This window comes from Ursus americanus, chromosome 26, assembly GCF_024610735.1.
Source record: "Ursus americanus isolate L20-20 chromosome 26, mUrsAme1.1.p, whole genome shotgun sequence".
Classification (NCBI taxonomy): Eukaryota; Metazoa; Chordata; class Mammalia; order Carnivora; family Ursidae; genus Ursus; species Ursus americanus.
In genome coordinates this window covers 42,781,138-42,794,534 of record NC_142152.1, presented here as the reverse complement: position 1 = coordinate 42,794,534, position 13,397 = coordinate 42,781,138, and the positions used below count along the sequence as shown (strand labels likewise).

Genomic DNA, 13,397 nt, shown 5'->3' with positions numbered 1-13,397 from the left:
TCATGTAGCTAATGACTGACAGCCAAAGCTCAAAACAGATCTTTGTGCTGTTGTGTTTATACAAGTAATAAATGAAAACATTCTTAACAAAAAATTCTAATAATTCCACAGTATTTAAAGAAAACAAAAAGATACTTCTTCATACTCCCTCCCTTACCTTATCCTATTCTCAGCCCCCATACTTGTGAGAGAATCATCAGTGGATACTCAGGGGTACTCCTCTAGATCTTTCTTTCCTTTTCTTTTCTTTTCTTTTTTCCTTTCTTTCTTTCAAGATTTTATTTATTTATTCGACAGAGATAGAGACAGCCAGCGAGAGAGGGAACACAAGCAGGGGGAGAGGGAGAGGAAGAAGCAGGCTCCCAGCGGAGGAGCCTGATGTGGGGCTCGATCCCAGAACGCCGGGATCACGCCCTGAGCCGAAGGCAGACGCTTAACCGCTGTATACACAGGTGTATACATACACTAATTCATCAAGTTGTATATTTGAGACTTGTATACTTCATGTAAATTGCACTTCATAAAAAGTGAGATTACAAGGTAAAACAGAGAAAACCTGAAAAGTCTGCTCTAATTTGAACTTGTTGAGATGTGTTTGATGACCCAGAATATGGTCTCAGCGAGTGTTCCACGTTCACTTAGAGCTCATCCTCAGTGGCTGTCGGGTGGAACATTCTGTAAAAGTCAATCAGACAGTGTTGGCTGATGACACCACTCAGCTCTTCTATATCCTTGTTGATTTTCTGTCAACCCCTTCTACTGCTGAAAGAGGACTGCTGAAGTCTCCAACTAGAATCGTCGATTTCTCTATTTCTCCTTTCAGTTATGACAGTTTTGCTTCGTATACCGCGGAGCTCTGTTGTTAAGATGCACACACTGAAGACTGCTGTGTCTTCTTGGCTAACTGGCCCTTTTACCATTACATGATGGCTCTCTTTATCCTTAGTTATGTCTTTGCTCAAAATACTTTGACATTAATATAGCCACTCCAACTTTCTTATAATTAGCATTTACATGACACCCCTTTTTCCATCCTTTAATTTATACCTACCTACATCATGAAGTTTGAATTTTCTTATGGAAAACATATAGTTTGTTCATGATTTTTTTCTCTATTCCAGTAATTTCTTTTAACTGATATTTACAGATCATTTCCATTTAATCTAATTATTGATGTGTTTTAATTAGGTCTATCATTTTCCATCCGTTCCTTCTGTTTTTCCTTCTTCTGTTTCCCCTTTCTTGTTTTCCTGTGAGCTGTTTGAACATTTAAAAAAATTCTCTTTTGTTTACAGCAATTTTTACTATGCCATGTTGTATAGGGATTTTTAGTGGTTGCTCTAGGGATTACAATTTTATGTATTTAACTTTTCAAAATTTATTTAGACTCAATATTTTACCTCTTCAGGTAGAATGCAGAAAACTTATCACTATATAGTTCCCTTACTCTCCCCTCTTATATTACAAACAATGCTGTAGTTTTTGCTATCAAATTACTTTAAAGAACTCAAGAGGAGAGAAACAGCCTATCCTATTTACCCAGATATTTACTATTATGCTTCCTTCATTACTAACGTTCCAAGTCTCCTTCTGGTATCATTTCCCTTTTGTCTAAAGAACTTCCTGACACAATTATTTTGGAGCAGACCTCCTCGTAACAAATCCCCTTAGTTTTCTTTCAGCTGAGAACATTTTTATTTCACGTTCTTTCCTGATAGATATTTTCACTAGGTAAAGAATTCTACATTGACAAGTCTTTTCTTTCAGTACTTTAAAAATGTTATACCACTATCTTCTAGCCTCTGTGCTGAGGAGAAATCTTCAATCATTCAAATCATTGTTTCCTACAAGTAATGTGTCATTTTTTTGTGGCTGCTTTTAATATTTTTCTTTGTTTTTAACAATTATGATGTATCTGGGCAGGGCTTTCTTTGGTTTATACTGTTATGGGTTTGCTGACAGATTCATAAGCCGTCCTTGCTAACTATTTGTAGTATTTGAGAAGTTTCAGATATATTAATTCATAACTATATTTTCAAAGATTAACTATGAAATGGTCTTAAATGTTTGGAGAATTTAATCAGTCAAATGCATGAGCTAATAACCAAAAAAGAAATAGCAATAGTTTTTATACAAGAACATTAATATAAACTCTAGAGGCAATGTACCCAAGTTCAGACAATGGTGCTACCACTTACTGAATGCCTGACTTGGGTAAGTTACTTAATTCTCCATGCTTGAGTTGTCTCCCTGGTAAAATGAGTATGATAAAATAATACCTGGCTCACAGAGTTTTTGCAAGAATGAAATGAGTTAATATATGTAAAGGTTTAAAATAATCCCTGGCATATAGTTAGTGCTATATGCATGCTAGCCATTTCTGTTATTTTAAATTGAGTATAAAGGCTTAAGAAAAACTTTTTTTAAGAGAGACAGAAATAGAGAGAGAGTGCATGCACAAGCGCAAGTAGTATGGAGGGCAGAAGGAGAGGGAGAGAGAGAATCTTAAGCAGTCTCCACGCCCAGCATGGAGCCCTATGTGGGGGCTTGATCTCACAGCCCTGGGATGGTGACCTGAGCCAAAGTCAAGAGTCGGACACTTAACTGACTGAGCCACCCAGGTGCCCCAAGAAAAACTAACTTTTTAAATTAAAACTTTAATTAAGTTGAATATTTATTAAAATACAGATGTTTGTAAGCATTTCACTTAAACACAAAAGCCTTGTCTCGGTCCATAAAAGCCTACTAACCACAGACAGAGCAGAGCCCCACAAGGCCATGAGGGAGGAGCCACAGTTCAGTTCCCTTCGAGTTTCTCACAAAAGCCATGAACTCAATAAACCACAGATATTGACTAAGTGGGTGAACTCAATGATGCTCCGTCAATACTTGGTGCCTACCAGCATCTACAATACACAGACATGGCAGGCCTGAAGTCAAGCAACAGGGAACAGAGGTTAGCTGGGATCCCAATGGCAGTGCTCACCAGAATGATCTTATTTAAGATGCACCTGTTCTAGCAGCCAGCCGATATTGATACTCATCTTTTTTTAAATAATAATTTCAGCAGAAAAACTAGAGATTTAACTGAGTCAGTCAAGGTACTTTGAGAAACAAAATATGTAAAAGAAAATACCTACTTCCAAAGTTTTCTATTACATGTTAAACACTGAAATGTTTTCTTTTAAAGTGATGCTAGATTTTTGGAGGCAGGGGAAAAAAGTTAAAAAAAAAAAATTTTAGTTATATTCCACTTCAATTAAAGATGGTTTTAAAGTACTGTTTGGGTGAGATACTAAGGCCAAATCAGAAGTAAATCATCCCACCCTAGAACACACGAGCATGTCAAATGCTAGCCATGATGCCTGCATGCTGAGGAGTAAAGAAAGGCAAGACTCACCTCGAAGTTGTACTTCTTCATCTGGTTGAAGTGCCTGCAGTACAGGTAGAGCATGCCGATGCTGCTGCCCACCGCGATGTAGTCCCCGTTGGTATCGAGAGCGGTGAGGTAGACCACGATCGAGCGGAAACCCTTCTGGACCTTTGCGGGAATGGCACTGAGGAGATAGTACAAGGGGCAGAACTCTCTGAACGTAACAGGCTCTGACATCGATGCCATGGCCAAGGTTTTCACAGATGATCTTCAGGCAGGAAAAGGAATGTTTACTTGGCATCTGCGGAAGCCTGGGGGCTAAAGAACAAGGCATTATAATTCTTTCGATGTCTAGTCATCGAAAAAAGAGAAGTCATGTTTAACATTGGGATCAAGGAACTTGCAGGTGGGTAAAAATTATAGGTGGACCTTAACTGAATGGAGAAAGTAAACCAGTTTCATTAAGATCACTTCAAGCATTTTAATTCAAGGGGCACGTCAATAGGTACTGGCCCCTGTAATTTACATCATGCTAAGTACTATGGAGGAATGGAAAGAAAATTAAACACAGTTCTTATTCTCAAGTAGTTTATGATCTAGCCAGGCAGGCAAAAGAGACAGTGAAGATACATAAAACCACATGTGATTAGTGCTATCTGTGGGTCCTGATGAGAAGAGGGAGGGAGCAAGGTAGAAAGGCTTCACTGGAAACATCCTGAACTATGAAGCCCACTAGGAAGGATGGAATGTGGAAAAGAGAAACATTAAAGACACTGTACCAGGAGAACAATGAACCAACACACTCACTGGGTTGAGACAGCAGAAAAACATGTCCCCCAGCTGGATGCCAGCAGCCGCCTGATGCCCAGAGCCTGTTATGCAAGTGTTCCACAGTGAGACCAATACCTCTTGGCACTCTGAATTCAAAGCTTCCCTCAATAAAGGTACTCAGTCCTCACACAGCACGTTGTAATTTATGATGTGCTCGGTCACTCGTTTAATCCTTACCCTACCTATAAGATCAGTGGTGTCATCCCCAACTTTGAAAGGAAGGTACTAAGGACCCAAGGGCCACAAGACTTGCCCAAGACCACACAGCCAAACCTGAATCTAGGTCTTCTCCCTCCAGGTCCTGGGCCTTTCCAATCCCATAGTCACAGTTGACAGACAAGCAGCAGCTACGGGTGGGTGCTCTGTTCCTGATTAGAGCTGGAGGGGTATTCTACTCCTTCAGTTCCATGGAGACTTTGAAGCCCCTCTAGTAAAAACTTGTTGGGATGCTGGATTTGTGGTCTGTTGGAACTGTGTGTTTTATACTTCTATAGAGTTGACCGACCAACTTCCAAGTTCTCTTATGATAAAACTCCTACCCAATTCATTCTCACCCACAGGCCCTTGCGTTGGCTGTTCTTTCTACCTGGAATGTTCTTTCTCCAAATGTCCCTCAGATTTTGCTTCTTCTCAGCATGTAGGTCTCTGCTAAAATGTCCCCTTCGCCACAAGGTCCCACCTGCCCACCGCCTATGTGGGCTTCCCACCACTACCACTGAGCACTCTCTACTCCCCCCCTCCCTGCTTTACCTTCTCACATATCCTTTTTCTTTGCTGTTGACAGGGGATCTCTGATTGACCCCTGCTATTATCACTGGTCTGTAAGGCCCACAGGAATAGGACCCACATTTGCTTTGTTCACCCCTGTAGCCCCCAGCACCTAGGAAAGGATCAGGCATATCACAGGCACTCAGTAAGTATTTACTGAATAGATAAATGAGTTATATGAAAGGAAAATTTACAAGGAAGGAATGAGTGACAAGAATGAAAACCAGCAAAATATCATCTTTTCTCCAATATGACCCCAATTCAATGCTGGATCTATAATGGCATATCCAGTGTTCCAAGTGTTTTTAGACTCCTGTTTTGTTTGATAATCACAACAGTCAATACAGTGAAGCAAACAGGGTAATTCATGAGAGCTCTCCTAAAGGTAATAAGAAGAATCATATCCCTCGATATGAGGGAGAAGAAAACTCACTAACACACCCTCTTGTAGCAGAGGCTGAAGCTCTGGGAGATTCAGAAATTTGCCCAAGCTCCCATAGCTTTACATGCCTAGTGCGAAAGGCATCTGCATGGTGAATGCTGGTTCTGTGCATACGGCAGCACAGCTCATAAACTTGTAACTTTTAAAGAGCAAGAGCAATCTTTGGTCTACGCCAGTACTCCAGAAAGGCGGGCATGGCCTGCGTGGTGCAGGAATCAAATGAAAACGAAATGGCTTTTAGGCAAACTCAAGTGAGAACAGTTGCTGACAGACACCGTGGGAAAGGAGGTAGGTCATTTAAGGACATGGGACAAGAACACCAAAATAGTAACAACAGCAGCAGTAATGGTAATAGCTAATGATGTTACATCACAAAACTACCCTTAGCACACTAACTCGTGAAATGCTCACAAAAAATCCTAGGAGGTTGGGACCACTGTTATCTCCATTTTATAGATGAGGAAAGTACTCCCATTTCAACAATCTTCTTTCCCTCTTCAAGTATAAGGGCAGCACAGGAGCAGGAAAGGCTTTGTTTCCTTAGTGGGTCTGTGCATGCGAACACATTGATAAGCCATAATTTACATGTTTTTAAAAAGAAATCTTCTTTTACAACAGTTATAAATGTTCACTGTCAAAAAACTGGAATACAGAAAATTACAAAGAACTAAACAAATGCCACTCTTAATCCCTTTGTAGAGATATGCTATATATACAAATAGCCACACACTCGTGTGCAGACACACACTTAATAAATCACAAGCACTTGCCATGTCATTCAATATTCCCCTAGAACATGAGTTTTAATGACTCTATAGAAAAACTGCAGAGGACACACAGTATACATAAACCCAAATTTTCCCAACCAAAATGTCTTAATTTCTGCTTTAGCAGACAAGATCTCCTAGGAAGCAAGTGGAAATACTAAGCACTTCACAAATGTCAGCTGGTAATATTTCCTCCTTTAAAAGTCATTTTCCGCAAAGTAGCTTTGTCAAATTATGACATTTACATCTTAAAAATTAATTCACTTGATTTGATACTATTCGCTGATAGCTCCATAATCTCCATACAGGAGGGTATTTGAGATTGCAGTCTGGTTAGAAGAGGGCCGAGGATTTACCTTGAAAGTCACTTGCAGGGAGGCACATTATTCTAACTCGGATTACATGTTTATCTGTGGTGGCTTAGGAGGTATTAATGGATAATATGGAAGGTCAGAGTCCCTGGAATCATCTCTTTGCACAATTAATGATAATACTATCAACTTCAAAAATGTATAAGGATCCCTCCCTCACTTGCCAGGTCCCAGCAGGGATTAAAAATTATCATATTTCTGTGGCAGATAATGGGCAGTATAATCAAATTTTGAGTCAATTTTTCGAGCTAAAATCCTAGCATTCATCCCTGACTTCTCCCTCTCCTTCACCCTTACAACAACCCCTCACCTCATTCCATTTGATATATCTCCTAACCTACCTCTCACCTGGCCCCTTCTCACCATCTCTGTGGCCATGCCCAAGATGAAGCCATCACACATCTCACCTGAAGCTCCTCAACATTCTTCCAATGACTGCTCTCCTGCTTCCACACCCGACCTATAGAATCTGTGCTCACACACACAGAAAGAATTCTGTGACTTCATCAAAATTAAAAACTTCTGTGCTCCAAAAAACACCACCAAGACACTGAAAAGACAACTCACAGAGTTGGGGAAAATATTTGTTAATCACATATCTGATAAAGCATTTGTACCCAGAATATATAAAGAACTCTTAAACCTCAATAATAAAAAAACAATAATAAAAAAACAAAGGATCTGAATAGACATTTCTCCAAAAAAGACATAAAAATGGCCAATAAACACAGTAAAGATGCTCACCATCATTAATCATCAGGGAAATGCAAAACAAAACCACAATGAGCTATCACTTTAAATACTAAGACCGCTATAATAAAAAAAAACAACACAGATATGTATTAACAAGAATGTAAAGAAACTGAAATCCTCATACACTGCTGGTAGAAAATAAAATGATGATGCAGCCACTATGAAAAAGTCTAGCAGTTAAACATAGAGTTACCACGTGACCCAGCAACTGTACTCCTAGGTGTATATCCAGGAGAAATGCAAACATACGTCTACACAAAAATATTATGAAGGTAATAATATTAAAGGTAAAAAGTACTGTCCATCACTTGTTCATCAAATCGTCCATCAAAACAAAATAACAGTTTAACCATACAATGGAATGTTAATCAACAATAAAAAGGAATGAAGTTCTGATACATGTTACGACATAATGAACCTTGAAAACATGCTAAGTGAAAGACGCCAGACACACAAACCACATATTGATTCCATTTATATGAAATGCTAAGAAAAAGCAAACCTATACAAACAGAAAGTAAATCAGTGACTGCCTATGGCTAGAAGATGGGAGTGGGGTTGAGGGTTACTGCTAAATGGTATGGGGTTTAAGACTGATGACAAAGTTCTAAAATTGATTGTATTGATGGTTACATATCTCTATGATATACTAAAAACCATTGAATTTACACTTAAAATGGGTAAATTATATGGTATGTAAACTATATCTCAAACTTTTATAAAAAAGAACAGTTGTCTAACACCCATTTATTCTAAAAACTTCCATAAACTAGGAATAGAGAGGAATTTCCTCAACCTGACAAGGAATATCTACAAAAAGCAATAGCTAACATCATACTTATTGGTGAGACACTTAAACCTTCCCCAGGAAGATCAAGTACAAGTGAAGGACCTCCCCACATCACCTCTCCTTTTCAACATCATACTGCAAGTTCCAGCTAATGCAATAAGACAAGAAAAAGAAATAAAGAGTATATATTTTAGGAAGGAAGAAATAAAACTGTCTTTGTTTGCAAATAACATGATCATCTATGTGGAAAGTCTGAAAAAATCAACAAAAAACTTCTGACAGTAATAAGCAATTATAGCAAGGTTACAATACAACTTAACATACAAAAGCCAACTGCTTTCCTATATAGCAGCTATGAACATATGGAATTTTAAATTAATAACACAATTCCATTTACATTAGCATTCCCCAAATTGAAATACATATATATATATATAAATCTAACAAAATATGTGTAAGATCAATATGAAGAGAACTACAAAACTCTCATGAACAAAATCAGAGAACTAAATAAATGGAAAGACACCCCTTGTTCATAGACAGGAAGATTCCCTATCGTCCAGATGTTAATTCTTCCCAATTTGCTCTACACATTCAACGCAATCCCAATCAAAATTTCAGGCAAATTATTTTGTGGATATCAACAAAACTATTTTAAAGTTTTATAGAGAGTCAAAGAACCAGAATAGCCAACACAATATTGAAGGAGAAGAACAAAGCTGGAGGACTGATACTACCCAACTGCCAAACATATTCTAAAGCTACAGTAATCAAGACAGTGTGGTATTGGCAAAAGGACAAATAAATCAACAGAACAAAATAGAGAACCCAGAAATAGACTCACACAAATATAGTTTACTGATCCCTGACAAAGGAGCAAAGGCAATAAATGGAGCAGGGACAGTCTTTTCAACAAATGGTGCTGGAACAACTGGACATCCACATGCAAAAAAAAAAAAAAAAAAAGGAATCTAGACACAGACTTTACACCCTTCACAAAAATTAACTCAAAATGGATCATAGGCTTAAATGTAAAACACAAAACTATAAAACTCCTACAAGTAAACATGGGAGAGGGGCACATGGGTGGCTCAGTCAGTTAAGTGTCTGCCTTCGGTCATGATCCTGGGGTCCTAGGATTGAGTCCTGTGTCAGACTCCCTGCTCAGTGGGGAGCCTACTTCTCCCTTTCCCTCTGCCGTTCCCCCTGCTTGTGCTCTCTCACTCGCTCTCTCACTCTCACTCTCAAATAAATAGAATCTTAAAAAAAAAAGACAACAAAAGAGAAAACATGGATGACTTTGAGTATGGTGATGACATTTTAGATACAACACCAAAGGCATGATCCATGAAAGAAATAATTGATAAGCTAGACTTCATTAAAACTAAAAAGCCCTGCAAAAGACAATCTCAAGGGAATGAGAAGACAAGCCAGACTGGGAGAAAATATTTGCAAAAGACACATCTGACAAAGAGCTGTTACCCAAAATATACAAAGAACTCTTAAAACTCAACAATAAGAAACAACCCAATTAAAAAATGGACCAAAGATCTAGTAGACACCTAGCCAGAGAAGATATACAGATGGCAAATAAGCATATGAAAACGTGTTCTATATCATGTCATCAGGTAAATGCAAATTAAAATGAGATACATGCCTATTAGAATAGCCAAAATCCCGAACACTGACAACACCAACACTGACAACACCAAAATCCCCAAAACTGACTCTCATTCATTGCTGGTGGGAATATGAAATGATACAGTCACTTTGGAAGACAATTTGGTGTTTTGTTTGTTCTTTTACAAAACTAAACATAACCTGGGGTACCTAGCTGGCACAGTCTGTAGAGCATGCAACTCTTGATTTTGGGGTTGTGAGTTCAAGCCCCATACTGGACACAGAACCTACTTTAAAAAAACAAAACAAAACAAAACAACTAAACTAAACATAATCTTATTATATCATCCGGCAATTACATTCCTTGGTATTTATCCAAAGGAGTTGAAAATGTATGTTCACATACAAATCTTCACCCAGATATTTATATCAGCTTTATTCATAATTGTCAAAACTTGTAAGCAACTAAGATGTCCTTTAGTAGGTGAATGTATAAATACATTCAGACGTTGGAATGTTATTCAGCATTAAAAAGACACAGGCTATTAAACCATGAAAAGAGAGAGAGGAACCTTAAATGCATATTACTAAGAGAAAGAAGCCAATCTGAAATGGCTACATCATGTATTATTCCAACAATGTAACACTCTGGAAAAGGCAAAACTATGGAGACAGTAGAAGATCAATGGCTGATAGGGGTTGTGGGGGGAGGGGAAGGGATGAATAAACAGAATAAACAAAAGCACAGATTTTTAGGGCAGTGAAAATACTGACACCATAATGACAGACACATGTCATTATACATTTGTTCAAACCCACACAACGTACACGACCAAAAGTGAGCCCTAAAGTAAATGATGGACTCTGGCTGATTATGATGTGTCAATGTAGGTTCATCAATTGTAACAAATGTTCTAATGTTGACACTGGAGGAGGCCTTGCATGTGTAGGGGCATGGGCATATAAGAAATGTGCACCTTCAACTTTGCTGTGAACCTAAAACTGCTCTGAAAAAATAAAGTCTTTTTTTTTTTTTTAATAAGAGTTCTTTGAAAGAGAAATGGGTGGGTCTCATACTACCCATCCTAATTCAAAATTCTTCAGGGGTTCCCCAGTTCTCCCAGAAAAACCCAATGCCTCTCAGTGGCCTACATAAGGCTCTGTGTGCCCACCCTCCCTGGCTCCCTCCTCACATCCCTGTCCCTCCCCCACCTGCCTGCCAAGCTCCTGCTTCATTGACCCATTGTTTCCCTCCTCAGACCTCTATTCCCCCTACTCCAGTGATCTTTCATCTCATCCACAAATCTGGCTTCACAAAGGGCCTCCCTGAGCAGTCCACTTGCAGTCCATCGGCCCCTCCTTCCTGTCATGTCACCTTGTGTACTTCCTTCACATTCTCATCACAAACTTTAGTCCCTTTATTTGCTAAGTAGTTTAATGATCATCACTCATGAAAATATAAGCAACAAATGAAAAGCCTGGCACCTAACAATATCTTTGGCACAGAGTAGATCTGCAATAAAAATTTGTTGAATGAATAATAAAATGTTAACTTCAGGTCTCACTGCAAAAGAATATTCTCAATCCAATCTTAAAATCAATAATGCTTCCTTAGTCAGAAATATTTCCATTAAAAAGACAAAACACCACTCTGCAACAGTCTTCTAGTCAGGATGCTTCCCTCCCCCAGTGGTACCTACCATCAACCCCCTACACCTGCAAGGGGGTCAACTGATCTTCATGCTGACTGACAGCACCCTAATGCCCCCTTGGTGGGTAGTTTTTCAAAACTGGAGCAAGGATATCAATACATAGTCTAAATAATTCACTTAGTACTACAGGAACCATGAATTGCAAGAGCACTCTACAACTCAAATGGTTTGAGGATTGTCTCCAAAATCTCTAGGAAGATAATTAGTATCCCTGTTGTACAATCTATTTTTAAAGTCTGGCTACAACATCTATCATTCTTTTAAGTGTTAAAATCTTGCAGCTGAGCATAATGGGACTGAAGCAGTCATTTATCTTCCAGATGAAATTTTGTCACTTCCCTGCTGCCATACCTGTTGGCTGCCTACCCAGTGCACACAGGCTAGCCTGATGAAAGCGTGGAAGGGGAATGTTTTTTAAAAAATGGTCTGGGAGCACCTGGGTGGCAGTCAGTTAAGCATCGGACTCTTGATTGCAGCTCAGGTCATGATCTCGGGGTGGTGAGATTGAGCCCCGTGTTGGGCTCTGGGCTCAGCATGGAGTCTACTTGAGATTCACTCTCCTCTGCTCCGCCCCCTGCACTCTCCCTCTCTCAAATAAATACATAAATCTTTAGAAAACAAATGGCCTGTATCTCGCTTGATGCCAGGCCACTCTTCCTTCCACACACTTCACACTGCAGCTGCAGTGGACTTCCTGCCACAGTCCCTGAACACGCCATGACCTGTATGTCTTTGCAAAGACCCCCTCCTTCCTTCCTGCTCCCCCCACACCCTGTAAGAACTAGTCCCCCCCTAGGAAACCTTCGCAGACTCCCTCTGACCCTTAGTTGGTCTTTCTCTGCTTTCAGAGAACACTCAGCACCTCATTATTACACAGCAGGCCATCATTTGTTTTCTAGCTTCTCTAATGGACTCTTTGTAGTCTCCACCCATGTCCTTCTAGTCTACACTCCTTGTGGTGCTTTCAAAGACCAACAGAGTATGGTACAATCAGCACTCAACAACTATTTGTTAAATTAAGCTCTCAAAACACTATGCCAAGATTCCCCAAAGATGACAACCCAAAATATAAGACCACTCTACCTTAGTTACATCCACCAATATGCAAAAATGCAAAAATTCACTGGTCTATTAAGCCCAGGCCCAAATAACACACTGGTTTGAACTGAACACACAATTTGAACAATTGCTCACTTCTACCTGAGGAGTTCACAGGAGCTGTTAACTACTCCGTCCTGATTCTACCAAGCTCCTTGTGCTTTGCTATATCTAGAAATCTCTCCATGCTTGACACCAAAGCTTGTTTTCATTATATGTATAACTGTTACCTGATCTTTCTTTCATTTTTTCAAGTTCAATCAACTGCTCTTTCTAATGCTGTTTCCTTTTTTCCCCACTAAGTTTCAGGAGCCATTTTGTCCAAACTATACAGAAGCTAATATAAAATAGTCTTCCTCAAACTTGAAGTGTTTGTTATCTTTCTAGGAGAAAATGAAAACAAATCCAGTAGAAGCCAATCTTCTATTGAAAAACACAATGGGGCTATAAAATAACTTCAACCTAAGCAAGCTAGTTACTAGTCACCCCTTCAGAAGGACTGTCCTGAACCCATCTTCCCCGCCACAGTCTCAAAGCAAGTCCTGAAAACTCAGAGCATCCTCTATACCTGCACAGGCTGGTTCTCTGGTTAGAAAGCTCCCTGAGGGCAGGGACTGGGACCACAGCATCCCTAGAACCCATTAAGTGGCTGACATACAAGGGACCCCAATAATAATACCTGGTGAATGAATGAACATGGGATATAAGTTACATTATCAAAAAAACCGCAAGGTCAGAAGCTTATCAAGGCGCACTTTGCTGGGTGTGGGAGAGTGAGTACAAAAAGCCTTGCAGCTTAGCAGACCAGGAGACAATGGTGGCTGCACAAGATACAGGGCTTTACTCCCAGATTCTGTCCATGCTGGGTTTAC

The 13,397-nt window shown here is 39.5% G+C and overlaps 1 protein-coding gene across 1 annotated transcript in view; it reads right to left on the bottom strand.

Annotated features, from left to right (window-relative positions):
* TECPR2 (tectonin beta-propeller repeat containing 2) overlaps positions 1-13,397 on the bottom strand; it is a 98,635-nt gene that overhangs the window by 84,047 nt on the left and 1,191 nt on the right. The window contains exon 2 of the mRNA XM_045777181.2: positions 3,401-3,691. Coding sequence (XP_045633137.2) covers positions 3,401-3,619 — 219 coding nt within the window. The 5' untranslated portion in view covers positions 3,620-3,691. The remainder of the gene's footprint in view (positions 1-3,400; positions 3,692-13,397) is intronic.